This window comes from Panthera onca, chromosome B3, assembly GCF_046562875.1.
Source record: "Panthera onca isolate mPanOnc1 chromosome B3, mPanOnc1 haplotype 2, whole genome shotgun sequence".
NCBI classification, from domain to species: Eukaryota; Metazoa; Chordata; class Mammalia; order Carnivora; family Felidae; genus Panthera; species Panthera onca.
The window spans coordinates 61,692,727-61,720,157 of record NC_138344.1 but is presented as its reverse complement, the minus strand read 5'-3'; the positions used below and the strand labels follow the sequence as shown (position 1 = coordinate 61,720,157).

Sequence of the window (27,431 nt, the reverse complement as noted above, 5' to 3'; positions counted from 1 at the left end):
CCCTGGTATCTGTCATAGTACCTGCAATAAATCAATAAAATATTATCAATATAAAAATAAATCAATAAAATAAACTATCAATAAAATATTACTGAGGGATGCCTGGCTAGGTTAGCTAGAAGAGCACGCAACTCTCGCTCTCGTGGTCATGAGTAGAAGCCCCATGTTAGGTATGCAGCCTACTTAAAATACATTTAAAAAGCAAAATTAACAAAAAAAACCAAATGATTACTGAATGAGTTACTATACTGCAAAAGTCTGGTATAGTCCCACCCTAGTCCACAAAGGTCTATTTTAACTTATAACATGGCTTAAGAATAACACTAATCTCTCAAATGCCACGTATACAAGCTTCAATTGTGAACTTGAAACTTCTTTCAGGGAGACAACTATCCTAGCAAGTCAATATTCTAGCTGAATAAAAACTATATATTGGACTTTCAAGGTGAACACATGTAGGAACTAAGAGGGTGGTACACCCAGAGAGGGCATGGAAATTCTGAGCCCCTTCCCACATAACTTTGCCAGTGCATCTCTTCCATTTGGCTGTTCCTGAGTTGCAACCCTTAAAATGAACAGAATTGAAGCTGGGAGATATAGAGGCTACCTTGTAACCATGATGATGACAGATGATCACCGAGGTGGCAAAAGCACAAAGCACCTGGTCCCTCCTGGCATCTTTGAGTCACTGCACTATTCCTCAGCAGCCTATCTCTACACTTGTTTTTGCATGAGAAAAATTAATTTGTGAATTTGTCTGTTGAAGCCAAAAGTAAATCTACCTTTGTCTTTGTGAATTTGTCTGTTGAAGCCAAAAGGAATTCTATCGAATCGAGTGATGATTTTTAATTTCAAGACACATATGGAAAGAAATTAAAAAGTACCCAATGAAAAAAGAATCTACACATTGAAAAATTTCACTATCATGTAAACAAAAGTATAGAAGTGGGGACAAGCCAGCATATATAGCCATGTTTTCTGTCGGGGAAAATAGCATTCTAATCTTCCTCCTACCTCTTTCCTAGACTAGGAATGACTCCCTCCCAGTTGCTAATGAAGCCCAGAGCCATCACCCAAACTTAGCTATTAATCTCTTAAAAAGCAGAAGATGATGAGAAATAAAATGAGACCTTTCTTCAGGACAACAATCTTGTTAGGGTCCACATGCTGGAGTACTCCCTCAAAGATGCCACAAACCAATGTGAGTTTCACCCTTCTCCACAAAATCTGATTGAGGAAATGGTAGTCGCTGCTGGGATCCATGCTATTTGATTCCAAAAGCAGTCTTCAAACAATCTTCTTTAAGTGTCCAACCACTTGAAAATAAAAGAGATCTATGATTTTAAAAATATTTTTGGGGGAATGAGGTTATTTTCCCTTTTCCCATACCTGGAAGGAACAAGAAAAATAAAAACACGAGAGTAATTCAGTTTTGCTCACTCATCTTTTTAGAATGATAATGGGGAAAGGACCATTGCAAGCACCAACTCTAATTTATACATGGGAAATTGAAAACCATAAAACTTCAGGCAAGGTTTGGGTTCTTGGTCTATACAATGAGGTAATACTACCTTTCATTGCTTAGCTAAACGGAACAAGCAGAACATTTAGAGGCTTTTAAATGGCATATACATTTATCTTTTTAACACCAACCAACCAACAAACCAAAAACCCTTAAAGAGCAAATGGAAAAAAAAACAAAAAACTGATATTGGCAAAATACTTGCCAATACATGCTGCCATAACTGCTCACCCAGAAATCTCTGGGATCTAATTTCTCCTGGTCTCTTCTACATTAGTAACATTTCCAGAATTTGGCAGTTTTACTAACTAAACCGTTAGAACTATTACAATTTTATGCATGACCAATCCAGCTGCCATGCCAGAGCAGTTGAAGAGAGACAACACTAGATCAGACAAGAGCAAGTCAACCATGGAAACTACCCACTGAGACTGGAACCTTGGCCTCATGCTAAGTCGTCAAAACCTTAGGTAAAACTTAAAAGTAGTGTAGGTACTAAGTGACAGTGGTCAGAATTTGCTTCTTCCGCATCTCAAAGGGGTTCTGTACAAAGCAACACTCAAAGGGTGGGGAGGGGGTGAAAAGGCATTGAAGCCACAGGAAAAGAACTGGTTCACCGGAGAGGGTGTACTAATTTAACGGATGGCTTAAACATTTTCCAGAAAACAATGTCATAAAAATAAAATGCAAAATTCCTCATTGTTAAGGCAAAATAAAGAACTTCAAGTAAATGGCGGACCATACGCTGAGAATTTAATCTCGTCCGCCGATAGATTATTTTCTCCCCCGAAGGGAAGTTTGGGAAATCCTGTCCCAATTTCACGCAAATGGTGACTCCCTCGAGCTTCAGTCTTGAGCTAAAAAAGAATGGGCTGCTTTTACGGAAGAACTCTTGGAGAGTTTTACGCAGGCGTTGGCGGTTACCAAAAGACAGTGCCGAAAACAAACCGAAAAACGCGGCGCCGAACACCCACACCGAGGACCGGACGCCAGCCGGACGCAACCAGGGGTGCCGGCTGTTTCCCAAGGAGCCAATCGGCACGCAGCCCTGAAGCTGGCTCCCGAGCGTCCCCAGCGGCCAGGAGGTGAGAGAGCCTCCAGAAAAAAGGAGGTGCAACTCCCAGCATGCAGTTCTCAAGAGACACACCCTAGCGTTGCCCCAGGAGACGTTTTGTCTATATTTTTGTTTCTCTCTGCAGTCCCTGCCACCTGTGGGTGGGATTTCCACTTTTTGAGTTCTGCGAGAAACGGGTTGCCTACGCTGCCTGCTTCAGGTTAGCTTGTTGTAAAACTATGGGTCGACGACGTTGCCCTTTTAATTGCGGTCGCTAGAGCCAAAGTGGCATTGCCTTTTTAAGGCCGGTAGCATCATGCTTCCGGGGGCGTGGTCTGCGCTTAGGAATACCCGGCCCTGCGCTGGGCTGATTCATTCCGGGGCTGGAGCTAAAAGCGTCAACGTCGACTTCTGCGCCGGGTGCAGCCTCGCTCCTAATTGGTTGGTCCTCGGACCGCCCTCCTCCGCTCGCCACCTCTGGGTTCCCTCCCTGGTCCGCAGTAAGAACACTGCCCTCTCGTCTCTTGACCCTTGGGCCTCTCTCCCTTCCCTCCCTCTCTCCCGTCGCCGCTGTCGCTTCAGGCGCCCCTGCTCCCGGAGCAGCTTCCGGCTCTGTGATGGGGTCTCGGGCTTCCACGTTATTGCGGGACGAAGAGCTCGAGGAGATCAAGAAGGAGACTGGCTGTGAGTTCGGGTAGGGGGTGGGAACGTGGCCGGGCGCATCTGGCTGGTCTCAGAACCGAGGACGGCTGTCGTTGAGGTCTGGAGCTGGGGTGCCCAGAGATTGCCGGGGTCCTGGGCAGCCTCCAGCTCTGGAGCTTTGTGGCCGAGGGCTAGAGCCGTGGGCTCAGGCTCCTGTGGGGCTGTCCTTTCCCGTCAAGACCGGAGTCCCCATCATCCTCAGAGCACAGGCACCACTCTTTTCTCTTCTTCCTGCTCATGAAAGCGCCCCCCGCCCCCAACTCCTTTGCTTTATCCTACGTTGCACCAACCTCGAATTCAGGAGCCCTGGATGGATCCTGTAGAAAACATACACCGTTCCTGTGACGGTTCTGGGCAAGCACTTAAAACCACTGTCGACTATGAGAAATCACAAATAAATTCTTTCCACAACTGTAAAAATAAGTTTAGAAAGCAAGATCATATAGCAAGGCTTTGGAAGACGTGACCTAGTGACAGGAGACCTTTAAAGAATCAGGGATCTGAGAGTGTGAGACTTCTTTCATTCTGGACCTGTGGAGAAAAAAGCACGGATACTGTGACCATCAGTTTTTGCTTACACTGAGGACGTTTGTTGTTCTAATTTCAGATATATTGATTTCTACTACGCTGGTGTACTTTATGCAGTCGCTATGGAAATTGGATGTGCTCCAAAATCTCAGTGTAAATTTGTACTAGGAACTGATTTTTTATAGTCCAGTCTCTTCCTCATTAACCAGAACATAGGGTCAACAGGGATTTGGGGATTCAGAAGCTCTGTGTAACACCATCACACTTTTTTTTTTTTTTTTAATGTTTATTTATTTATTTTGAGAGAGAGAAAAAAGAGAGAATCCCAAGCAGGCTCCTCATTGCCAGTGCAGAGCCTGACCTGGGGCTTGAACCCATGAACCATGACATCATGACCTGAGCCGAAATTAAGAGTTGGACCCTTAACTGACTGAGCCACCCAGGTGCCCCACACATTTTTGTATAGCTCTTGATAATGCATAGAATATTTTCTCCATAATCCTTTATGACTCTTGTATTTTACATGAGTTATGTGTCTGAGCTCAGTCTCTTCATGATAACCTGTCTTTGATAATGAGGTGACCAGTAAGTAACTCAGTGGCCCATAAGCAGGTAATGTTGAAGGATTCTTGGGGGAACTACAGAATTACTCAAGCAATGGTAGCCTGAGAGAAATTGAATGCTCTCCTATGTTTTCTGACAAATTTAACTGTCGAGAATCTTCAAGTTGGAAGGGATGTTATCTAGCTGTTGTCAGATTGGTTTACTGCTTTCAGCATCCTCAATCATATGGCCAATAGTCTCTCCATAAAGACCTCTAAGGATGATGAGCACACTACCTACTGATTTTGGGTGAATGACAGAAAGTAGTTAGCTGGTTATAATGTGTAATACTTGTTTGGCCACTTGACCTTATGGTCATTTTATGACTCAATCAGACTCCCAAGAGTAGAAATACAAGCAATTTGGAGTCAGCAAACATTTTATTAAATTTTGTGGCCTTGAGCTCCGGCCACACTTAGAAATACTGGAACTACTTTAGGTCTAAGGTGACACCAGAATTAAAGCATTCATACTTAAAATAGAAAGTCACATAATGAGGAAATGTAAGCCATAGTGTGGATGAGAAAAAGCTATTTTTGCCTCAAGATGAAGGGAGCACTAATCCCATTTGGGTTTATTTACATTTGATCAAATGGAAAGGTCCTGAACTGCTATAGAACTGTTAAATTATTTTGCTGTGTGGCTTGTGGAGAAACAGAACTACATATTCCTGTAAGAGCTGTTTTCCTAGTTGCCAAAAAGTGAATCAAGCCTGACAGAGATTCTCAACCACAACCAGTGCAAATGTACCTTGAACCAGAAAGCCTAATGAAACAACAGGTTACTGACTTTTTGCATTATCTGTATTTGTACTATGCCAGGTACTCAAAGCAAATACCGACAAAAGATGCCTTTAAGAGTTATGATTAGCATTATGACATAATGTAGCTGAAATTATGTGCCACCCACCTCCAGCAGTCAGAGAAAAGTCTGTGGGCTGGTCTTGGGGAGGACAGGAATTGGGCCCTGATGAATGCATGAACGGATTAGATTTAGGTAAATTAACCTAGGGCATTTTGGGTGGCTTCCAAGAGCATTGTCCCTCAGCCTGCTACAGTCATTCCTCTGCCCTGGGAGTTGAGCCATCAGTTTATCTGGTTAGTATCCAACAGCAGAGTTGATTTTTAAAGCAGTAATTTTAGCATGATGCAAAAGGTTTAGATGACTAAAAACAGATACCTGAGGGTGAAGTGGAGAAGTGGAATTTGTCCAATTTTTGTCTGCTTCTTGTTCCATTAAGAGTTTGAGGAACTATCAGAAACACTTTCAAGTTAAGGACAAGTAGTAAGGCATTTCACTACTTCCTTTGCCAGTAAGAAAATGTAGCATAACTGAGGAAAACTGACTTTATATTCAATATGAAAGGTTTGCATTGGAATTAATGATTATATTTAAACATATTTTCCAGAAGTCTAAATTGATTAGAATTCAAGTGTAACTGGTTTAGCCGGTATTTGAAATTTAATCTCTTAAATGTCTGGCCAACTAATTCTAGGTAAGAATTACCTGTTAGCTTCAGTTTTGTCATCTTCAAATGAGAGTAATAGTACCTACTTTATAGGATTCCTCTGAGGACTAAATGAAATAAATTATGTAAACTACTTAGAATAGTGCCTGATAATTGGATTACCAGGTGAGTGTCAGCTATTATTTTGAATTGTAGATAAGAATCATCTTATTGGGAAAATATTTGCATATGCTAGTATAAAACTATGTCTAGAGCTATGTAAGTGGGGAGGTGATAGCATTGTATACATTTCCTATTTTCAGGGGACATCGGTCTAGGAATCGAGTACAGATGTTATTTTCTCAACTCTATAGAAATAAAACTTTTAAAGGAATAGAAATCTTGACGTTTCTAACAGTTTAAAAAACACCATGTAAAACATTTATGGGGCCCATAGGTGGCTCAGTCTGTTGAGCATGTGACTTCGGCTGAGGTCATGATCTCGAGGTTTGAGTTCGAGCCCTGCCTAGAGCTGTCTACTGTCAGTGTGGAGCCCACTTGGGATCCTCTGCCCTCCCCTCTCTGCCCCTCCCTGCCCCTCCCACACTCATACTCTCTCTCTCTCTCTCTCTCTCAAAAATAAATATTAAAAAACAACGACAATAACATCTTTAGGGGCACCTGGGCGGGGGGGGGGGTGGGGTGGCTCAGTAGGTTCAGCGACCAGCTCTTGATTTCGGCTCAGGTCATGATCTCATGGTTCTCGAATTCAAGCTCCACATCTGGCTGACAGCTCAGAACCTGACAGCTCAGAGCCTACCTGGGATTCCCTCTCTCTCCCTCTTTCTCTGTGCCTTCCCCATTCACTCTGTCTCTCAAAATAAATCAACAACAACAAAGTACTGACTTAAAAAAAAAAAAAAAAAAAAAAACTTTAAACCATTTTGTGTTGGGGGGGTACCTGGCTGGCCCAGTCTATAGACCATCTGGCTCTTGATCTTGGGGTCATGAGTTTGAGCCCCACGTTGGGTATAGAGATCACTTAAATAAATAAAGCTTTATAAAATAAATAAAAATTAAAGAAGAATAAAGCATTTTGTGTTGTCATAAAACATTTGCTATATATTTTTTTGTTCTGTTACCTTCTTTCACAGTTCCGCATTTTCATAAATTAAAACTCAGTTGAATAAAACTTGTCATGGGGGAAAGTCACAAGGGTTTTGGGAGTTTCTGTAATCTGCACACTTAGTTCTTTTAACTGTAGCAATAAACTGGCTGTGGATTGCTTAAAACCATCTTTTAAAAATAGCCACTTATCTGTGAGAAACAATTCAAACCAATGGAGTAGTAATGAATGCACATTAATTAATTTTGGGGAGAGAGAGATAGAGAGAGCAAGTGCATGCGCTCAAGCAAGGGAGAGGGTCAGAGGGAGAGAAAGAGGATCTTAAGCAGATTCCATGCTCAGTGTGGAGCCAGATGTGGGGCTCAACCTCAGCTGAAATCAAGAGTTGGACACTTAACTGATTGAGCCACCCAGGCACCCCACAGTCATTTTAGTCTCTAGTTCCAGTATGTGTCATGTGGTATGGGGAAGGTGTGGAGGCTGGTGAGGTTTTCTTTGTTTGAAAAGGTGTACTGGTAGGTTTTTCTGTATGGACAAAGAGCACAGCATGACAAAGGCAATTGCTTGAGAATAATTTCCTGGGCTAGAATCTAAGTGAAAATTCAACTTCATGCCGTTGCCATCTAAGGATGCAAGACCTCTTCATGGCCCTCACCTGCCAAGCCTTGTCGCCTGAAGGTGCTATCTTCTGGTTCCTATTGAAATTGAAATGCACATATAACTAACACTTTTAGCTGGTTTGAGGTTCAGTAATTTGTAAAGCTCTGTATTTGCCCCAACCAACTTAAACAGTAGTGTAATGAACATCCATATACCTTCCACCTCAATTCAACAGTAACATTATATAAATAAATAAGTATAAATAAAAGTATATGTATGTACATATATATGTATTTATGGGGTTTTTTTTGTCATTTTTGTTTTTTTGTTTGTTTGTTTGGGGTTTTTTTGGTGAACCATTTGAAAGGCAGATATTACTCCTCACTGCTAAATATTTCTGCATGCATCTCCTGAGGTTAGGGATTTTTTTTCCTATGTACCCTCAGTACTATATCATACCTAAGAAAAATTGACAAAAATTTTATCATATTATCTACCATTTAGTCCATATTCAAATTTCCCCAATTATAAGGTAGAGGTTTTTGTTTTGTTTTTTTTAATGGCTTTTAAGTCTCTTTTAATCTTTAGGTTCCCTTAGAGAGTAGGCCACCTCTTGAAGTCCTCTGGTCAGGGGAAATGGAAAGTGTTGGAGTGTGGAGTGTTCAGAAGGAATGGTTGGAGTTCAGACTTAAACTTCTCAATCTTTCATCTGGAGTTACCTTTAGTTGCACTAGAATGCTTTACCTAGGTTATCAGTCTGTTCTTCTGCATTACAATTTAGGATAAAGGCAAGGGAAAAATACTTTTCTTATTCCCTTTTCATTTTATTCTTCCCTCTGTCTCCTGCCTAGTGCTTGGCCTGTCTCTGAAATGCCTTCCTCCTTTAAGCATGAGGCAGTGATGATAGACAGGTTTGTAGTCAGGAAGATTGGCAGGGTCTTTCAAGTAATTTTTCAACAACATAAAATAATTAATGCCCATTAGTAGAGAAAAATACAGCTTCATTCAAGACATGACCATGTACACAGCCTTTTCTGAGAGATCAACTCCAGAGACTTCCTTTAGGTTACCAAGAATTGGTGCAGGTTTGGGGCACCTGTCCTATTAGCCTAGTGCCGTCTGTTGAAAATAGTTTCCTGGAAACTTGTCGTGCCTTCGTTTGTGGCAGTTCCAATTCCTTTCTGCTTCTTGAAGTTGCTCTGAGCTCTACACCTTGGAGATTGCTTTATATTCTGTGTCATGGTGGATTTAGCACCTAAATTAAAGCTTGCTATCTCCCCCCCCCCCACCTCCTCTTTCTTCCCCTCCTCCTCCTCCTCTTCCTTGTTCTTCTCCTTCTTCTTCTTGTTAATAAGCATTACTTCTGAAGTTTAGGAGACAGATTGTGATCTGACCATACTGAGTTATGTTAGAAGTTGATATTTGGCTGTTCATTTCTCCACTGATTTCTATACAGATACATTTCTCCTGGAAGGTAACAGTTTTATGGTAGATGAAAATTCATGAAATGTTCCATATTTTTAAGGAAACCAGCCATAAGCTGATCTTTTTTTCTGAAATATGGGATGTAATACCATACCAAAACTTACTAAGGGAATTTTCAATATTACACCTTTTTTTTTTTTTTTTTTTTTAGTGTTTGTATTTGAGAGAAAGAGAGAGAAACAGAACGTGAGCAGAAGAGGGCCAGAGAGAGAGAGGAAGACACAGAATCTGAAGCAGACTTCAGGCTCTGAGCTGTCAGCACAGAGCTCTACTTGGGGCTCAAACCCATGAACTATGAGATCATGACCTGGGCCGAAGTCAGATGCTTAAACCGACGTAGCAACCCATGTGCCCCTCAAAATCCTACTTTAAAAGGTTTCAATGCTGAGTTCTTTGAGATGATCTATGTTGGAAAGATGTCTGATAGCTCATTTGTTAGGTGAAGGAGTTAGACTAGATGACAACATTACTGCCAGTTTTAAAATTGTGTTAATAGCTATACATACTTACATATACATACATGGAATTTCAAGAAGGATTTACAAAAAAATGGTAATAGTGTTTGCTTCTGGCAAGGAAGACTGGGGCACTTGGTTGTGAGAATGGAGACTTTTCATTGTGTACACTTTTATACTATTTCCATTTTTATGATAATGTGTGCGGATTATTTTCTCAAATTAAAAAATGGGGTACTTGGCTGGCTCGGTCTGAATAGCACGTGACTCTTGATCTTGGGGTTGTGAGTTTGAGACACACGTTGGGTATAGAGATTACTCAAAAATAAAATCTTAAAAAAAAAAACTAGTACAAAAAGAAATACAATTGAATATTTTCCTTGTTTAAGGAAAGTAGTCTGAAATATATAGTACTCTAAGTACTAAAAACTGATCCAGTGGACTAGATATTCTGCAGTTCTTAAAAAGGACTCTAAAGCAATATAGAAAAATTATGAGTTAATAAATGAAAAGTTATTAAACTAGTAAAGTGTACAAGTGGCTGATATTAGATGGTATATAAAGAAATGAAAACAGTGGTGTTGGGATTGTGAACAAGTTTTGTTCTTTAAAAAATCTTTGAGGAAAGTTAGTCATTCTTCATCTGACTTGTTTTTGTTAAACTTAAAGGGAACTTCAGTTCCAGAGCAACCTCTGAGGCCCGCGGCCAGAGCCCGGGTAAACAGGTCAGGTTCCTGAAGAAAATGGCTATGGCTGCCAGAGTCAGGAGAGAGGTAGAGATGAATTAGTGCAGCAGCAATACTGTACTTTCAGGTTCACGACGTGAGGATGATGATGATAGTGCTTAACCTGGAGTGCTTACCCTGTGCCAGACACTTTGCCAAACACTTTCCTCTCCAGGATGAGGTTAGTTCTCCTGACAGCCCCTTTTGCTCGCCCCTCACTGGTGGACAGTGGTGCCACGAACGGAATCAGGGTGTCAGCCTGACCCCCACCAGAAAGCACCGGCTGGCAGGAGGTCCACAGCCGCTTCCTCAGTGCTTGGACCTCTGCTGGCTCTGCGCTGGCTGGGATTGATTCTCTTTTTCTGCTCTCTAGAGAGCTATTACCCGAGAGCCCAGTTTGGGTGAAACCTGATGCTGAAGAATTCAAGCTGCCCCTAGTGTGTCCTCTCATCCTAGCTCTAGGCCACTCATTTCCTGCTTCTCCCGCTGTGCCCCGGTTTGCTTTGTCCCATTGTTCCTAAAACTTCAAGCAGATTTTGTTGAGCTGGGGGGAGGAGGACTACTATCAGAACTCCTCCAGTCACCCCTTTAAACCCCTGAAAGCACAACCTAGGACAAAGTCCACACTTGCCACACCCTTTTTGGCTCTTTTCTTTTCTCCTTTGATAACTCTTACCTATTTTTCCCCTGCTACCTCCCATCAACCAGGAAACAAAACTATTTCCCAGAAATTCCTGTTGGCATTTTCAAATTCTTACTGTGTACCTGCAGTTATTACCTCATTTTAATTGCCAGCTCGTGCTTGAGGTAAAAAATGACGAGCACAATAGCTTCCTTGTAGATGTCATATGATGATAAGCTGAACTTTTTACAGATTGCCTAATTTGCTTTCTCAGAGCCCATTCCTTTACTGGAAACTCAGTGGAGCTCTTGCAATCACAGAAAAGAGGCTGACCTGACCCTGTGGTCTTTTACCTAAATGTCAGTCCTGAGGGAAAAGAAAGCTGCTAATGCTTTGTGCAGGAGCAAACCAGATTTTAAAAATAGAATCTGCCCCAGGGTGCTCAGCTGGCTCAGTCTGTGGAGCATGCACCTCTTGATCATGGGATTGTGAGTTCAAGCCCCACACTCGGTGTAAAGATTATTTAAAAATAAAATCGTTAATAAACTAAAACAAAAAAAATAAAAACAGAATCTGCCCCAGTCTTTAATTCAGTACAAATTACCGACCTGGCATTGCCAGCCCGAAACATCATACTGATTAATAGGTATGTGTTTTTAATCAAACCACGTGTTTTCATAGTCTCTGAGTCAGGTGAAAAGGTGAAAGTTTCACAATTTCTTTTTTGTTGTTGTTCTTTTTGTTTTATCTTAGAGAGAATCCCAAGTAGGCTCGGGGCTGTCAGCGCAGAGCCCAATACAAGGCTTGATCCCACAACCATGAGATCATGATTTGAGCAGAAATCAACTGAGCCACCCAGGCACCCCACAGTTTCCTTTTAAACTAAATTTGGCTTTGTTTTGTTAAATCTTAACCACCTGACATTTAATATATAGTCCTAATGAAGACTAGACTTCATTCCTGAGAGTCTATTTTGCTCTTGATTTATGTACTTTCTAACTCCATTCTTTTGTTAGCTTTTAAAATTCCTGTTTTGACACTAGAAATGAGTTACAGTTGAGACATATCCCCATTTACTCTCTTTGAAGTATATGGTGCACTAGAACCAGAACGGCAGTTGGTTTCTGAAGGTCCACACTCGAGTTGAGTTTGAGTGGAGGGTGACTTCTCCAACTAAGACTAATTTTGTCTTCTTTAGTTTCCCACAGTCAGATCACCCGCCTCTACAGCCGATTCACCAGCCTGGACAAAGGAGAGAATGGGACTCTCAGGTAGGCAGTTCCGTCTGTATTTCCTCTTTATTTTTGGGCAGCGTCTGAACAGGGCAGAGGTAATAGGCATCCAGAGTGCAGATAGGAGGGACAAGTTCTTCACTGTCTTTGGGCACCATCGATTCACAAGGGAGTTAAATAAGCAGAACAGAGGCTTTACATTTATCACTAGGTGCTTGTTGCTTTATTCTTAACTTCTGTTGGTTTGGGCAGCCAGCCTTCATGCTGCTCCTAGGAACCACCTAGGTGGTCTAGATTGTTTTGTCCTCTCTTCTCATTTCCCAATCCAACCCTATAACCCTAGGATACATCAGTTTATTTATATTAATGTTAGATAAGATGTTCAATGTTTCAGTCTAGAGCAGTGGTTCTCTGGGCTCCTGGGTGGCTCAGTTGGTTAGATGTCTGACTTCAGCTCAGGTCATGATCTCACAGTTCATGAGTTCAAGCCCCACATCGGGCTCTGTGCTGACAGCTCAGAGCCTGGAGCCTGCTTCAGATTCTGTGTCCTGCTCTCTCTGCCCCTCCCCCACTCGCTCTTGCTTTGTCTCTCTCTCTCTCTCTCTCTCTCTCTCTCTCTCTCTCAAATGGATAAACATTTAAAAAAATACTTTTTAGAGCAGTGGTTCTCAGCTGAGGGTCTTTTGCCCCTGGGTGATAAAATGTCTGGAGACATTTTTGATTGTCATGACTAGGGCTTGCTGTTGATGTCTGGTGTATAGAGGCCAGAAATGCTGTTAAATGTCCTGCAACAGACATGATAGGCCCTCCCATGACAAAGAATTATTCTTCCTAAATATAAAACATGCCCAAGTTGAGAAACTCCTGTCTAGAGTTAAGTATATGATTTCAGAGTAATGTGGTGTTGTACCACTTCATATTTGTAATCATTTTATTATAGTCCAATGAAATATCTTGGTACCATTAGCCCCCAACCTAACTCTCAATAGCAAGCATAGCTTTGACTAACCAAAAGCTAGTAGCTTTTCTAGTGGCTGACAGTAAGCAAGAAGTAGTTTGAGACTTCTTTGGAAGACTTCTAGCACAATTGTGGGATTTAGTATAAAGGGGGAGGAAATATAGTTGTTAAGCCTTTGTACATAATCCTTGGGCAGAATAGCTAGAAAATTGTGATAAATCCATAGAGCTGTGTTTGTGTAGGGCAAAATCACTAGAAGCTGGGATTGACTCAAATCATGCTTTTTAGTCATTAAAGTCAGCAACTATGGAATATCTACCATGTGCAAAGACCACACTGGGTGCTTTGTCTTCTTCTTTTTTTTTTTTTTTTTTAATTGAGGCAAATACACATAATATAAAATTTACCATTTTAACGTGCACAATTCAGTGGCCTTAACTGGATTCATAATGTTGTATAACCATTACTACTATCTAGTTCCAGAACATTTTCATCACCTCAGATGGAAACCTTACACCCATTAAGCACTCACTTTTTTTTTTTTAATATTTTTTAATGCTTGTTTATTTTTGAAAGAGAGAGAGACAAGGGCAAGCTGGGGAGAGGCAGTGAGAGAGAGAGACACAGAGCCTGAAGCAGGCTCCAGGCTCTGAGCTGTCAGCACAGAGCCCGATGCAGAGCTTGAACCCATGAACCACGAGATCATGGCCTGAGCCAAAGTCAGATGCTTAACTGAGTGAGCCACCTAGGCACCCCTAATCTGTCACTTTCTATTCCAGGGACAACCACTAATCTATTGTTTTCTCTGTAGACATTTCATATAAATGGAATCATACAATATGTGGCTTTCTGTGACTGGCTTCTTTCATTTAACATGGTGTTTTCAAGGTTAAATAATACAGCATGTATTGATATTTCATTTCTTTTTATGGCTGAGTAATATTCCATTATATGCATATGTTACATTTTGTTTATCCGTTGATACGTTGATGGACATTTAGGTTTTTCACACATTTTGACTGTTATGAATAGTGCTACTGTGAACATTTTGTGTGAATATATATTTTAATTCTCATAGGGTCTCAATATTACCTAGGAGTAATATTGAAGGTCATATGCTAATTTTGTGCTTAATTTATTGAAGAACACCAAATTGTTTTCCACAGAGGCTGCACTGTTTTACATTCCTACCTGAAATGTATTGAGTGTTCAAACTTCTCCACATCCTCACCAACACTTACTATCTGTCTTTTAATTCTAGCGATCTTCGTGGGTATGAATGATTTATCGTTGTGGTTTTGATTTGCATTTCCCTGCTGGCTATTGATAAGGAGCATCTTTTCATGGTTGACCTTTTTTGTTTTTTAATTAATTAATTAATTAGTTAAGTTAAATTCAGGTTAGTTAACAATGTATTGGTTTCAGAAACAGAAGCCAGTGGTTCATCACTCACATATAACACCTAGTGCTCATCCCATCAAATGCTCTCCTTAATGCCCATCACCCATTTACCCACCCCCCCAACCCTGTTTGCATGTCTTCTTTGGAGAAATGCCTTTTCAAGTCCTTTGCCAATTTTTTAATTGGTTTGTCTTTTGTTGTTGATTTCCAAGAGTTCTTCCTGTATTGCAGACACTAGACCCTTATCAAATAGATGATTTACAAATATTTTCTCCTATTCTGTGGCTTGTCTTTTCATTGTCTTTGTAGTATTCTTTGAAGCACAAAAGTTTTAAATTTTGATGAAGTCTAACTTATCTAATTTCTTTTTTGGTCCATGTACTTTTGGTATCCTATCTAAGAAACCATTGCCAAATTCAAGGTCATCAACATTTACCTCTGTGTTTTTTTCTAGAAGTTGTATAGTTTTGCTCTTCTGTTTAGGTCTTTGATTCATTTTGAGTTATCGTGTATGTGTGTGTGTGTGTGTGTGTGTGTGTGTGTGTGGTGTGAAGTAAAAGTCAAACTTTAGTTTTTTGCATGTGGATGTCTACTTATCCTAGCACCATTGGTTGAAGAGACTATGTACATTTGTACTTGAAAAAATACATCAGGGGTTGCCTGGGTGGTTCAGGCAGGTGCGCATCCAACTCCTGGTTTTGGCTTGGGTCATGGTCTCCTAATCCATGGTTTTGAGCCCCACATCAGGCTCTCTGCGCTGGTAGCTCGGAGCCTACTTGGGATATTCTCTCTCTCTCTCTCTCTGTCTCCCTCTCTCTCTGTCTCAAAAGTAAATAAATAAGCAAACAAACTTTAAATATATACACATACTTAAAAAAAGAAATCAGACTAAAATCCTTTTTTTCTTTCAGTTCTAATACTTGAATAATTTGCTTGAGTTTAGGTTTACATCTTCCTCATAAATTCAGATTTAACCACTACGTAAAGTTCTAGAATTCACATGCATTTTGAGTCCTTTTCTTCTTTGTGGAAACTGAGTGATCTGTAAATGTTGATGTGTGTTTTGATCACTTTCATTATTTGCAAGAAAACAATGGAAAGACTTTCATAAAAAGAGTTGTTTCTTCTTAGGGTGAAAATTTTGCAGGTGTCAACTAGTGTTACCTACTCATTAAAATCTTGGTAAGATTTGGGGCGCCTGGGTGGCTCAGTCGGTTAAGCGTCCGACTTCGGCTCAGATCATGATCTCGCAGTTCGTGAGTTCACGCCCCGCGTCAGGCTCTGTGCTGACGGCTCAGAGCCTGGAGCCTGTTTCAGATTCTGTGTCTCCCTCTCTCTCTGACCCTCCCCCATTCATGCTCTGTCTCTCTCTGTCTCAAAAATAAATAAAGGTTAAAAAAATTTTTTTTAAATCTTGGTAAGATTTGCTCAATTGCTAAAACACCATTTCATACTCTATGGAAAGCCAGTGAACTAATTTACTCATCTGATAGGTATTTATTGACTGTCTGTGATGTGCTGGGTACTGTTCTCAGTGCTGGTTTTATACATTCTTGGTTGGGGAAGAGGTGGTAGAAAGTGATGCGATATTTTTTTATTTCCTAGTTACCTAGATCTAACTGATTTTTTATACTCAGTTTTACAAAGCTCTAGGTCTTAAATTTGTGCTTTGATCTCCATGTGGTGTGAATCAAAATATGGGATTATCCCAAGCCTGGAGTATAAGAGGAAATTACCCTATTGTACTACCTAGTAAACCAATAGCATATTATATGTAAATCATGTTTTGGACCCACCTACTATCAGGGCATTGCTCTGGCTATGCTTCCTGACACTACCATCTCTGTCTCTGGCCATCCCTTAGATTGTCTACCCTCTTCCCCAGTCCATCTTCTCTTCTACTCCCTCTAGCCTTAGAGAATACCTGCTAGACTCTAAAATCTTCTGTAGTATAGCATAATTTAGTTCTTTCTAGCCTTTACTGCCAAACCCAGCTCAAGTCCTGTCTTGACTTTTTCAGGGTACTCAGCCAAATGCAAGTGACTAATCTTTTGTTCCCTAGAATAGGATCTACTTTCTTAAGAAGGCTTTTGGCAGAAATATTTTCCTTTCTACATTTTCTTTACTTTCCTCTTCCATGATGCTCCATGTCTGAGACCTGAAGCCAAATTCAGCAGAGTCAGAAGCTATACCATGTATCATCCACAGCATTTGTATTCTTTTGTAGTGTCAGTCCCAGTGGGAACATAAAGCAGAAACTTTGGAAGGCTTTGATTAGGAATTGAGCTTCTGCCGAGTGCTTTCAGAGATTTGCCCCAAAGTATGTTTTATAGAATACCAGTTCCTTGGTCTGCCAGTAGGTGTTGCATAAAAAGAAGAAACATAATTATCGACTAAACTGTGCAAAGCTTGGGGCGCCTGAGTGGCTCAGTTGGTTAAGCGTCCGACTTGGGCTCAGGTCACGATCTTATGGTTCATGTGTTCGAGCCCCACATCGGGCTCTGTGCTGACAGCTCAGGGCCTGGAGCCTGCTTCAGATTCTGTGTCTCCCTTTCTCTCTACCCCTCCCCCTTTCCTGCTCTGTCTGTCTCTCTCTTTTTCTCTCTCTCAAAAATAAATAAGCATTAAAGCATTAAAAAAATAAATACGGGGTGCTTGGGTGGCTCAGTTGGTTGAGTGTCTGACTTCAACTCAGGTCATGATCTCACAGTTCATAAATTTGAGTTCTGTGTGGGGCTCTGTGCTGATAGCTCAGAGCCTGGAGCTTGCTTTGGATTCTGTGTCTTCCTCTTTCTCTGCCCCTGCCCTACTCACACTCTGACTCTCTCTCAGGAAATGAATAAATGTTTAAAAAAAATTTTTTTTTAAATAAATGAACTGTGCAAAGCTTGGTAAACAAGGTTTAACAGGCTTCTTTTTTATGGGTTTTCCTAGCATCTTTAATATGCTTAAGTGAATTGGGCCTCTTCAAAAAGGGAGTATTATAAACAGTATTTACCAAATTGATTTTTGGAATTTTCCTATAGACTTTTTTACATGGATCACCTTTCAGATGGATATTTCATAGAATATAAAAATATACCGTAACCTCACAAATCTCATTTTCTTCAGAGGCCGTTATTTTGGGTCAAATGTTTCTACCACTGCTGTTAAAATTGACCTTCCTGAAATGGCATCTGTCCTGTAAGGGGTCTTGAAGTGGTCCTTTGTAGGTCAGGTCAAGATGAGAGCCTGATCAGCACCTGAATACAAAGATGATTTCTTTTGTTTAAATATCTTCTGTACTGATCTAATCTATGGTGTTAGAAGTCAGGATAATGATTATCCTTTGTGGAGGGGAGCAGGTAGAGACCAAAGGAGCATGAAGGAGGTGTTTGGGTACAGATCATAAACCATTTCATGATTTGGGTGCTGGTTATAATCTTTACTTGGTAAGAGTCATCATGCCAAATACTTGTGATTTGTGCTCTTTTCTGTAGGTATGTTATACTTTGGTAAAAGTTTGCTTGAAAAATAGCCTCTGTTTTGAGCAATTTTAATATTGACTCTTTGTCACATAATACTTTTTCTGGGGGCGCCTGGGTGGCTCAGTCGGTTAAGCATCCAACTTCGGCTCAGGTCATGATCTCACAGTCTGTGAGTTCGAGCCCCGCGTCAGGCCCTGTGCTGACAGCTCAGAGCCTGGAGCCTGCTTCAGATTCTGTGTCTCCCTCGCTGCCCCTCCCCTGCTCATGCTCTGTCTCTCTCTGTCTCAAAAATAAATAAAAACATTTAAAAAAATACTTTTTCTGAAATAATCCCATGATGAAAAATATTCCTCGATGTTAAATCATGCAGTTTAGGTTGACTACAGGGGATAGTACAAACCAGCTAAACTCTGCAAGAAAGTTTTTACTGGGAATTGCTTGTTGGCTGTGTTGTTACATATCACTTAAAAAAAAAAGACTGCCTATTGGGAATGCACACTGGTGCAGCCACTCTGGAAGACAGTATGGAGGTTCCTCAAAAGATTAAAAATAGAACTACCCTATGACCCAGCAATGGCACTACTAGGTATTTATCCCAAGGGATACAGGTACGCTGTTTCGAAGGGGCACATGTGTTACAGAACCAGGCTGGAACACTGGTGGAAAAACCAAGCGGCAGCATTTGGAGATCTTGGTGGATCAGAGATTTACTTAACACCGGGGGGCTCAGAGGAGATTGTTTCTCCAAAGATCTGAGTGCCAAATGCAAGTGGGGAGGGTAATTTATAGTTGTCAGCTTCCATATCTGTGGGGGTTTTCGCGCGTGCAGCAAACAAAGGAAGAAGAACCCAGAGGAGAGGTTTCTAAGCTAGAGACCAGAGTTTGTTTTAGCCCCATTGGCCATCTTTGGTGTACTTTATTCACTTCTCCAACATATGCACCCCAATGTTTGTAGCAGCACTATCAACAATAGCCAAAGTATGGAAAGAGCCCAAATGTCCATTAATAGATGAATAGATAAAGAAGATGTGGGGGGCACCTGGGTGGCTCAGTCGGTAAAGTGGCCGACTTTGGCTCGGGTCATGATCTCGTGGTCCGTGAGTTCGAGCCCCGCGTCCGGCTCTGTGCTGACAGCTCAGAGCCTGGAGCCTGTTTCAGATGCTGTGACTCCCTCTCTCTGACCCTCCCCCGTTCATGTTCTGTCTCTGTCTCAAAAATAAATAAATGTTAAAAAAAAAATTTTTTTTTAAATAATAAAATAAAAAAAAAGGAAGATGTGGTATATATATATACAATGGAGTGTACTCGGCAATCAAAAAAATGAAATCTTGCCATTCACAACTAAGTGGATAGAACTAGAGAGTATTATGCTAAGTGAAATTAGAGAAGGACAAATAGCATATGACTTCACTCATATGAGGACTTTAAGATACAAAACAGATGAACATAAGGGAAGCAAAAATAATATAAAAGCAGGGAGGGGGCAAAAACATAATAGACTCTTAAATATGGAGAACAAACAGAGGGTTACAGGAGGGGTTGTGGGAGGGAGGATGGGCTAAATGGGTAAGGGGCATTAAGGAATCTACTCCTGAAATCGTTGTTGTACTATATGCTAACTAACTTGGATGTAATTTAAAAAAATTAATTAAAACAAAATGAAAAAAAATAATATAGCAATTAAAAGACAGCAATTTGTCAGAGTGGATTACAAAAAAAAAAAAAAAAAAAGACTACCTGTAAATTTTAGGAGATTGTGTCCTGAATGGTAGCCATTTATCTGCTTAAACACTGAGTGCTTTTTAAGGTTTATTTTCTTGTTTGACTTTATTCAGAGGACAGATGATTTCAGTGTCCCAGACAAGCACTTCCTTGTACACACTGGTATTAGTTATTTCAGAATAGGTTTCACAGATGAGAACTGTGATGCTAGTCTAATTCTCACTCTTTTAGCAGATAATTTTTCTTTCTGAAACTTTTAAATATCTCCTTTTGATGTTCTGAAACTTCACAAAGATGTACCTTTTTGTGGGTTATTTTTCATTATTCACTGCTCAGTATTAGGTGAACCTTCTCAATCTAAAAATACATCCATTAGCTGGGAATTTTTCTTCTTTCATTTCTTTTATTATTTCCTCCCCTCTCTTTTCCTTTTTGATATTTATGGCTTATCTGTTGGCTGCTTACTGGGCCACAAAGACTCAACTTTCACTCATATTTCCTGGCTGTTTGACTTTTTCCTTTGCTTTCTGAAAGAAATCCTTGAATTTATTTTTCAGTCATTTTGATGAACTTTTTTTTATTAGTCCACAGCCTATTTTTAATTTCTAAAGACCTCTCTTTTCTCTGACCTCTGTTCTATCATAGTAACTTTTTTTTGCTTTATAGATGCAAAAGCTTATCAAATGTCTATGGGGTTACTTATTAGAATCTTTTAGAACTTTCGTGTGTTCCCTGAATTATTGTTACCTGTATTCATCTTGATCCTACTCTTTTGTGCAATTAATTTTCCCAAAATATTGGGTGAACTTTGGTTGTCCATTCATATTTATGAAAAAGCCTGCATGGATTACTATAGAAAATTGGCATGGGTTTGTTTGTGGTTGTTTTCACCACAGGTCTTTCCTGGATGGAAGGGCTGACTTCAAGTCCTCTATTCTCTGAGCAGGGCCAGTTGGTAGACCTCACTTTAGGGTGTACAGTCAAGGAGCAAGGGTACAGATCCCCCCCCCTCCCTTTTTCAAATAAAAAGACTGAGGAACACCTCAGAGGCCAACTTCTCATATTTGAATTCAGCCCTGCCCAGGTAGCTCTTTCCATTTCTTTCCATAACAGATCTCCATTGCTGTCCTGGGAACAAATGGTTTTATATTGTTAAGATGGGCGTCGGTAGCATTGGGCAGCTGGCCTATTCTTTAAAAATTCCTGTAATTACCCTGAATGTGGCTTCCCTTACCTGGCAGTCCTGAGTGTGGTGCCTTGCTGAGATTCTGCAGGGCAGAATGGCTCTCAGTGTGCTGCAGCCTTTTCGTGGGCCCTCCTCTGACTACTTGTCACTACATTTGCACTTATTTTCTACTTCCAGAATTTGTCACAGTCGCTTGGTTACTAGCACACGCCTCCCACCCTGATTGTTTATGTCACGGATATATTCTGATCACGTGTGTGTTTCTGCTGACATTTCAGGGGGTTTTAGAGAATGAGAGAAGGTAAATGTGTGTGTGCCCAACATATTCAACCAGAGGTCACACGTAGCCTTGCAGATGAGCCAGTCTGGCCCTGGAATGCTGCAGCAACTAACAAAGTTTAGATTTGGCACTTATTGACACTTTACATGAAAATAATTCTATTATGGAGAGCCTGGGTGGCACAGTTCTTTGAGTGCCCAGCTCTTGGGCTTGGCTCAGGTCATGATATCACGCTTTGTGAGTTTGAGACTGACACTGGGCTCTGCACTGATGGTGCAGAGCCTGCTTGGGATTCTGTCTCTCCCTCTCTCTACCCTTCCCCAGTTTTGCACACACACTGTCTCTCAAAATGAGTAAATAAACTTAAAAAATAAAGTAAAACATTAAAAAAAGAAAATCACTCTATTATCAAGACAACAACAAAATTATATTATCAATTTAATTTAAAATATTAATTAAATGGGGGTGCCTGGCTGGCTCAATTGGAAGAGCATGCGACTCTTGATCTTGGGGTTTTAAGTATAGAGATTACTAAAAAAATAAACTAAAATATTAATTACATGCTTTAAATAATGGAAATTATTTCTATGTTAAATATAAATAATAACTTATTTCTATTATATCACTTGAATATGGAATGCTTTTAAATTTCTTAATATGTTCCCACAAGTGTGTCCTATTAACAGATTTTAATGTCCTCATTATGTATAAGTCATCTAAGCATCGACCCAGGATCCTGAAATACAAACAGTTTACTGTAAGGCTAATTCTCCAAGTAAGAGAAGGAACCTGCACAGTGAAGATCAGTGTAGAGGGCTGGCACTTCTGGTTACTAAAAGTCTCTCAAACATCACTGTGCCGGTGAAGGTCTGGAAAACTACTCTTCACTGGGAATTTCTTGGCCACAAAGAATGCTGTTATATGGTTCTGTTCTCAGACTTGCCTACTTCTAGTAATAATATCTTTTCTTGAGGTGCCTGGGTGGCTCAGTCGGTTGAGAGTCTGACTTCAGCTCAGGTCATGATTTCATGGTTCATGAGTTCAAGGCTCACATCAGGCTCATTGCTGTCAACACAGAGCCCACTCTACATCCTCTGTGCCCCCTTCTCTCTCTGTCCCTCTCCTGCTCACTCTCTTTCAAAAATAAATAAACATTAAAAAAATATTATATCTGGGGTACCTGGGTGGCTTAGTTGGTTAAGTGTCCAACTTGGATTCAGGTCATGATTTTGTGGTCCCGTGGGTTCAAGCCCTGTGTCAGGATCTGTGCTCAGGATCCAGCTCAGAGCCTGGAGCCTGCTTCAGATTCTGTGTCTCCTTTTCTCTCTGCCCCTCTCCTGCTTACACTCTGTTTCTCTCTCTCTCTCTTTCTCTCTCAAAAATAAATAAACATTAAAAAAAATTTAAATATATATATATATATATATATATATATATATATATATATATATATATATATATGTATCTTCTCTTAAAATATCTTTGAGGAATATTTTCCTAGGTATGAGATAGACTATAATATTGGCATGCTTTTTTAACGTACACGCAAATTTTGTACAAAATCTTACACGTAGGATGTGTACTGCTTAGAGGATATATTTTTCTCTATTAAGTTTGTGTTAGTGGACAAATTTAAGAAGTTGTTTTAGAGAAATTGCCTTGATCTCCATTCTACTATAGAACAACTAATAAAAATAAACTGTATATTTGTTTAACAGCTTACAAACGATTATTTTCTATTCTTTCATTTTCATTTTGATACTATCAATAGTATTCCTCTTGGTCTTAATGGAACTGCATTGTATATACAATCTAAATTCCAGGAGTAGAATTTTTTTAAAAAGTGTCAAAGGACAGGGTTAGGTCTTACTGACATTGGAAGTCCAAGTCTAGATCCCCTTTGAGACTGAAGTTCAGGCTTGGTTGTGTACTCTCCACCTGATACTAGACCTGGTATTTAAACTGTGCCTTTTTTCAGCTAAAATTACTTCAGCTTGTTAGACATTAAACTGAGGTATGTGGCTATGAAATTCAAATGAGCCTTAATCTTCATTTAGAAGGAAGTAGTTATTGTTTCTTAACCTGTGTCAAAGAAGAAGAACCACTTGGTGATAATGTGGACTTTGTATTACAGAATAAATTATGTAATAAGAGCTTAGTACATTTGTTGAATTAAATAATCAAGACCTCCGTAGTTTCCTTTATCTTTTATCATCTTAAGCAACCCAGTTATCTTAAGAATCGCTTCTTCTGGTTCATTCATTGATATAAAAATTATTACCCTAAGGAATCAAGGAAAATTAGAATCCAGGGGTGCCTAGGTGACCTAGTTGGATAACCGTCCCACCCTTGATCTTGACTCAAGTCATGATCTCATGCTACGAGGATTGAGGCCCACTTTCAGGCTCTGTGCTGACAGCATGGTGCTTGCTTCAGATTCTCTCTCTCCTTCTCTATCTGTCCTCCACTGGGGCCTGTGCTTGCTCTCTGTCTCTATCTCTCTCAAAATAAATAAACTTTAAAAAAAGGGGGGAGGGGGAGATTAGAATCCAGAGTTATTGTTCCAGAGCTTTGTGCTCAGTCCCCAGGTCAGTTTCTACCTGTGTCACCACCAGTTGTGCTGGAGATGAGCTTCTTGAATTAATTCAGCACCATCTAAATGTTAAACCATTCTAAGAGGAACAAGAGCATTGAAGCCTCCTGGATAAAATAGGGACATTTCATTAGCACTTAGTACAAAGCAGGTAGAGGAATAAGGTCTCTCTCTTCTGTTAGTAAACATCTTGAAGGAAAGAATCAGGTTTATTCAAGTTTATATTATTCTTTTTCTTTACTTTTTATCTGGAAATTGTTTTCTTTCTTTTCTTTCTTTCTTTCTTTCTTTCTTTCTTTTTAATGTTTATTTTTGAGAGAGACAGAAACAGAATGCGAGTGGGTTAGGGGCAGAGAGAGAGGGAGACACAGAATCTGAAGCCGGCTCCAAGCTCTGAGCTGTCAGCACAGAGCCTGACACAGGGCTCCAACTCACGAACTGCAAGATCATTACCTGAGGTAAAGTCAGACGCTTAACTGGCTGAGCCACCCAGCACCCCATTATCTGGAAATAATTTTAAACTTACAGGAAAGTTCCAAGAATAATGCAAAGAACTTTCACATACCTGATACTCTGATTTAGCAGTTAACATTTTGCCACATACTTCAGTGTGTATTTCCTATTGCAAGCACATTCTCATGTCAAAGTCAAGAAATTTAGCATTTTGATATAGTACTATTATGTAATTCCATGTTCTGTATGGCCTGTATTCCATTTTTACCTATTGGTTTAGTAATATCCTTCATAGTAATGTTTTTCCTAGTTAAGGATCATGCATTGAGTTCAGTTCTACATTTCTTTAGTCCCCTATAATCTGGAACAATCCTCTGCCTTTCCCTGCCCTTCATGACATTCATATTTTTGAGGAATACAGCACAGATATGTTCTAGACAGCTTTATGTTCTTGGCACAGGATATCAGCTAAGAAGTTTTTAGAAAATACTTATTGAACATTTTTGGGGAGAGCACCTTTCTTTCAGAAAGTTTAATATGGGAAAGAAGTGTGTGTTTTTTAAGAAAAAGAGCATGTGCTTTGACATAGGGACTTAGATTTAAATCCTGGTTCTGCCACTTACTACTTCAGTAGCACAGGGCAAATTACTTTATCTCACTGACTCTCAATTTCCTCAGCTCTAAAAGGGTACAGGTAAAACGCCTTGAAGAAACGAGATAATGTGTATAAACAGAGTGACACATGATGTGTATATAGTGAATGGCAGCTAATAATACTCACTTCAGTGTAACTTCCAAGCTGTGAGAAGATGATTGCCCTTGCCAGGTTCGAAACTTAAATACTTCTCTAGCTCTGAGTCGGTAGGAGAAATGGAAGAAGAGCCAGAATCGGAGCAAGGAAGTATGAAAATCAGTTAGTTGTCACATTTTATTCTTTCCTTAGACACTGCCTAAGAATTCCTTGCCTTTCACAGGTGCTGTAGATCTCACCGAGAGTACAGAATTTTTGCTACCTCCCACAGACTCTGTGTTGTTTAATACTTTGCGTTGCTGTTCACTCTCCATACCTAATAACCAAGTACAAAATGGTAATGTTCAAAGAATGATTTACAGGGACAGCTCAGTATTTGTTCGTCAGTTGGTTTATTGACGTAACTTGTGTGCTGAATTCACTGGAATGTGGCATAGTCAAATCTGGCCTCTTCCACTCCTGAGTTGGTGTGAGAAACACTTGGCAGCTACTAAAGTGCAATTCTTTGCAGTTATTTGGTATAATTTGCCACAGAAGTAAATTCCATGAGGTAATGATCTTGCTAGGTTGCACTCTGGCATGACTAAAGGAGTTCCTGCTAAGGGCCAATAATCTCTAACTCAAGGTGATTCTCTTGGCAGCCGGGAAGATTTCCAACGGATTCCAGAACTTGCCATCAACCCACTGGGGGACCGGATCATCAATGCCTTCTTTCCGGAGGGGTGAGTCCCTGCAGTTGTTGGGCTTCCTTTCTGAGGCTAATCTGAAATAATGATATTGGTTGGGTCATCTCAGATCCGTGATCCTCTTGATTATACTGGGCATCCTTAACTTAGTCATATCTAGAAGATCTCTTCTCTTCTATTCTCCTTTGCATTTTTAAATTTCAAATAGGTATATAAGCCTGTTTTCAAACTTCTGTCTTTAATCTATGTTTATCTTTAATGTAAAACTAAAATTTTTTAAACTTGTATTTGGAAATAATTTCAAACTTATAGAAATTTGTAAAAATTGAAAATAATACAAAGAACTCCCAGACTTATCTGTTGTTACATTGTTAACATTTTGCCTCATTTGCATGCGTTCTCTCAGTTCAAGCCAATGAAAATATAATCAAATCGCATATGTAATTAGAAATTTTCTAGTACCCACATAAAAAAAGTAAAAAATAAACAAGTTAAATTAACTTCATTAATATATACTTTATTTAACCAATATATTTAAAATATTATCATACGATATATAATCAATATTTTTAAATTAATACATTATATTTTTTTAATATTAAGTCTTTGAAATCTTATGTGTAATTTACACCTACAGCACCTATCAGCTGCTGGAATATTAGTATAAAATATTATGTATTTTATTCTTTTTTCCAGCTTTTTTGAAATATAATTGTCATATAAACATTGAATAAGTTTAAGATATACAGCACAGTGATTTTATATATGTATATATTGAAAAATGATTATCACAATAAGGTTAGTTCATCTATTTATCACCTCACATAGGGACTGTTTTTGTGTAATGAGAACTTTTATAATCTATTCTCTTAGCAACTTTGAAGTATACAATATAATACTGTTACCTATTCTCACCATGCTATGCGTTACATCCCCAGAACTTATTCATCTTATAACTGGAAGTTTGTACCCTTTGATCGTCTTCACCTGTTTCTCCCATTGCCTATTTTATCTTAATAGATCAATCATATGCCAATTTTTATATCCTTTATAGCACTCCCCCCCCACCCCCACTCCAATACACGATCCAGTCTGAGTCTGTTGTCATGTCTCTTTGGCCTCCTTTAATGTGGAACATTTTCACAGCCTTTATTTTTCTTTTACAACATTGGCTAAGGATGCGGTCCTCTCCACCATACACAGTTTGTCAAATAGATTTAGGTTGGTCTAACGGCTTTTGATATGCTTCACTACCTAATACACTGCCATCAAAGTACTGGGTAAATATTTATCCATCTGATTAGGTACTTTTTTCTGAATAAAGCTTATTATGTATTGTTTTAAGTAATCTTTTTAACAATTTCTTCCTGGTTCCTTGTAACTTATCTGTATGACCCAAAAGGACTTTAACAAGTTCAGCGGTTGCCAGTTTCTTAATAATGAGACTAAGTGTCAGTGAGGATACTATCAGATAAAATACCTGGAGAGGAAATTTTAGAACTCTGAATTGGGAGCAAAGGAATTTGCAAGTTGTGAAGTTGGGCATTTAGTACATTTGAGTGACAGAGGGGAAAGACTAGCAGCTAGTTTATTTGAAGACATGAATCTAATCAAACTGAGACCTGCTCTCTTCAGATTCATGTTGACCATGAAGAATCTCCTGCCTGTCTTCATTTTCTCCTTTTTCTCTCCCTGAGAAACTACCCTGTTTGTTTCAGGTGTGGTGTTTGTGCTGAATTCTTGCATTTTTTTCCACTTCCTCTTCAGTCCATACCGAACATTGACCCTGTCCAGAGATAACTTTCACAACTGTGCTTTGTATCCAAACATTTT

General features: G+C 39.7%; 2 protein-coding genes across 5 annotated transcripts in view; one reads left to right on the top strand and one right to left on the bottom strand.

Moving 5' to 3' along the window:
* Nucleotides 1–2,626, bottom strand: part of EXD1 (exonuclease 3'-5' domain containing 1) — a 37,846-nt gene extending 35,220 nt beyond the window's left edge. For 2 of the 4 annotated variants that reach the window (XM_078448503.1, XM_060618902.3), the window contains exon 1: nucleotides 1,131–1,767. In XM_078448503.1, the coding sequence (XP_078304629.1) occupies nucleotides 1,131–1,263 (133 nt within the window). In that variant the 5' untranslated portion in view covers nucleotides 1,264–1,767. Of the gene's footprint in view, nucleotides 1–1,130; nucleotides 1,768–2,470 lie in introns of those variants that run through there. The other 2 variants (XM_060618900.3, XM_060618901.2) reach the window with 2 other exon arrangements.
* A 315-nt stretch (nucleotides 2,627–2,941) lies between these two features.
* Nucleotides 2,942–27,431, top strand: part of CHP1 (calcineurin like EF-hand protein 1) — a 45,822-nt gene continuing 21,332 nt past the window's right edge. The window contains exons 1-3 of the mRNA XM_060618903.3: nucleotides 2,942–3,260; nucleotides 12,068–12,140; nucleotides 25,554–25,634. Coding sequence (XP_060474886.1) covers nucleotides 3,194–3,260; nucleotides 12,068–12,140; nucleotides 25,554–25,634 — 221 coding nt within the window. The 5' untranslated portion in view covers nucleotides 2,942–3,193. The remainder of the gene's footprint in view (nucleotides 3,261–12,067; nucleotides 12,141–25,553; nucleotides 25,635–27,431) is intronic.